The 2005-nt window shown below is 33.5% G+C and overlaps 1 protein-coding gene across 1 annotated transcript in view; it reads left to right on the top strand.

Moving 5' to 3' along the window:
* Window positions 1-294: 294 nt before the first annotated feature.
* LOC109589644 (RING finger protein nhl-1-like) overlaps window positions 295-2005 on the top strand; it is a gene marked incomplete at its 5' end in the record, with an annotated part of 5884 nt that continues 4173 nt past the window's right edge. Inside the window, 5 exons of the mRNA XM_020005702.1 lie at window positions 295-432; window positions 739-802; window positions 913-965; window positions 1052-1167; window positions 1336-1529. Of these exons, the coding sequence (XP_019861261.1) occupies window positions 295-432; window positions 739-802; window positions 913-965; window positions 1052-1167; window positions 1336-1529 (565 nt within the window). The remainder of the gene's footprint in view (window positions 433-738; window positions 803-912; window positions 966-1051; window positions 1168-1335; window positions 1530-2005) is intronic.

Genomic DNA, 2005 nt, shown 5'->3' with positions numbered 1-2005 from the left:
ACTGTAGTGTTTGAATTCTGCACTTACATGTACATGTATGTGTAGTTGCATGTACATGTACATGTATTTATCTGTCTATTTTTAACTCAGACACACATACATGTAACATGTATGTGTATACTGTATATATGCATTTTTATTAATAGTTTAGTTTACAGTAAAAAAACTCTCTATAGTTTTTGAATTCTGCACTTACATGTACATGTACATGTACATGTATTGTACTCTCTTTCTATGCATGTGAAAATGATAAGATATTTACATGTACATGTATTTTCCATGCCTTTCCAATAGGATCTGTGTGAGAAGTTGTGGGATATTTGTGACGTCCGTAAGACTGACTCGGAGAAAGAGAGACAGAGCATCATTGATGATAATTGGCTCCAGGATCATGTGGGACTCATATCAAACCACTACATATCACTAATGCAGGTATACACATCTACATGTACAGTACATGTACATGTATTGTACTGAACTGCATGTACATGTAAATGATGTTTATGATATGTAAACCATTACATATCAGTAATGTAGGTACTAAGTGTAATGTACATGTACATGTAAATTTATTGTACTGAACTACATGTAGTTATTTTTCAATCTATTGTTAACTCAGACACTCATACATGTAACATATATTATGTATACTGTATATGTATTTTAGTGAAATCAATGTTAAATACATGTACATGTACATGTAAAATGTACATTACTTTTTTGTAAATTAATTTTTAGGCTGAGCTGACAAAGTTTCAAGATGCAGTTTTGTTGCTAAAAGATTATTATCTATCAATGACAAGTAAGCAATATAATTGTACTTTGCATACATGTACATGTACATACATGTACATATATATACATGTACATGTACATGTACCGGTACATTTATGAATGACATTCAACTTTTAGGTGATGTCCCAAGCCCTTTACCTGACTGTAATTCAAGAATACCTATAATTGAAGTAAGAGAGTGAGATACAATGTACAGTACATGTATGTACATGTACACGTACATATACATGTACATGTGTGTGATTTATTGTTTTAGCTGACTGTCCCTGAGGAAGAGTCTCAGTCAACCACTGCCACTGATGGAGGAGGAGTAGCTGAGAAAAATAAAGAAAATAAGAAAGAAAGTCCTAAACCAATGGAAGAAGATAAATGGTACATGTACATTTGTACCTTAAATATTGTTTTTGTTATTTTTATTATAATTTTGTACACATGTATGTGATATGTACGTTGACGTTTGTGCCTTAAATATTTTTGATTTTCATTTAATTTTATGTACATGTACATGACATGTGATACCCTCTCTCCTCTCTCCCCTAGTGTCCCCCTATTAATAAGACAGTTAATCACAGTACCGGAGGCTCCTCCTGTTGAAGAGAAAGGTCGTAAGAAGGTTGAGCGTGAGCCGACTCCTCCCCCAGCTGGGACTGAGGACATATCTGAACTATCACTAGACACACAACTGATAGTCCACAGTTATAACACAGCATTAGTCCTAGCATCTAAACTAGTAAGTTATCAAACATAATTATACATGTATGACCAATATTACATGTACATACTACAGTGAAACCTGCTTAATCCGGTCACCCTTGGGCCAGTTTTAAATGGCCTGATTATGCAGGTGGCTGCATTACAGATCAGCCTCTGTAATACAGCCATTTAGTATGGGATTTTGGCTTATGGCTGTAATAGAGAGGTGGCCTCATTATTCAGGTGACCTTTAGGACAGGTTTCACTGTATTCATGTACATGTACATGTAGATTTGTACTTATTATTAATTACAAATAAGTATAATATACATGTACATTGTACATGTATGTGTGCATGTTTACATGTAGTTATTTAGATGTACATCGTACATGTACAGTATATGCTCTTTTCTCTGTTCTTATTATTTGGTTATTATTTTGTTCTGTTGTTTTTGTTTGTTAATTACTGTACATGTATGCATTTATTGTACTGTATGTGTGTGTACATGTACATGTA

The sequence above is a fragment of the Amphimedon queenslandica genome, unplaced genomic scaffold (assembly GCF_000090795.2).
Source record: "Amphimedon queenslandica unplaced genomic scaffold, v1.1 AMPQUscaffold_11068, whole genome shotgun sequence".
Classification (NCBI taxonomy): domain Eukaryota; kingdom Metazoa; phylum Porifera; class Demospongiae; order Haplosclerida; family Niphatidae; genus Amphimedon; species Amphimedon queenslandica.
This window is presented reverse-complemented; position numbering and strand designations above follow the sequence as displayed.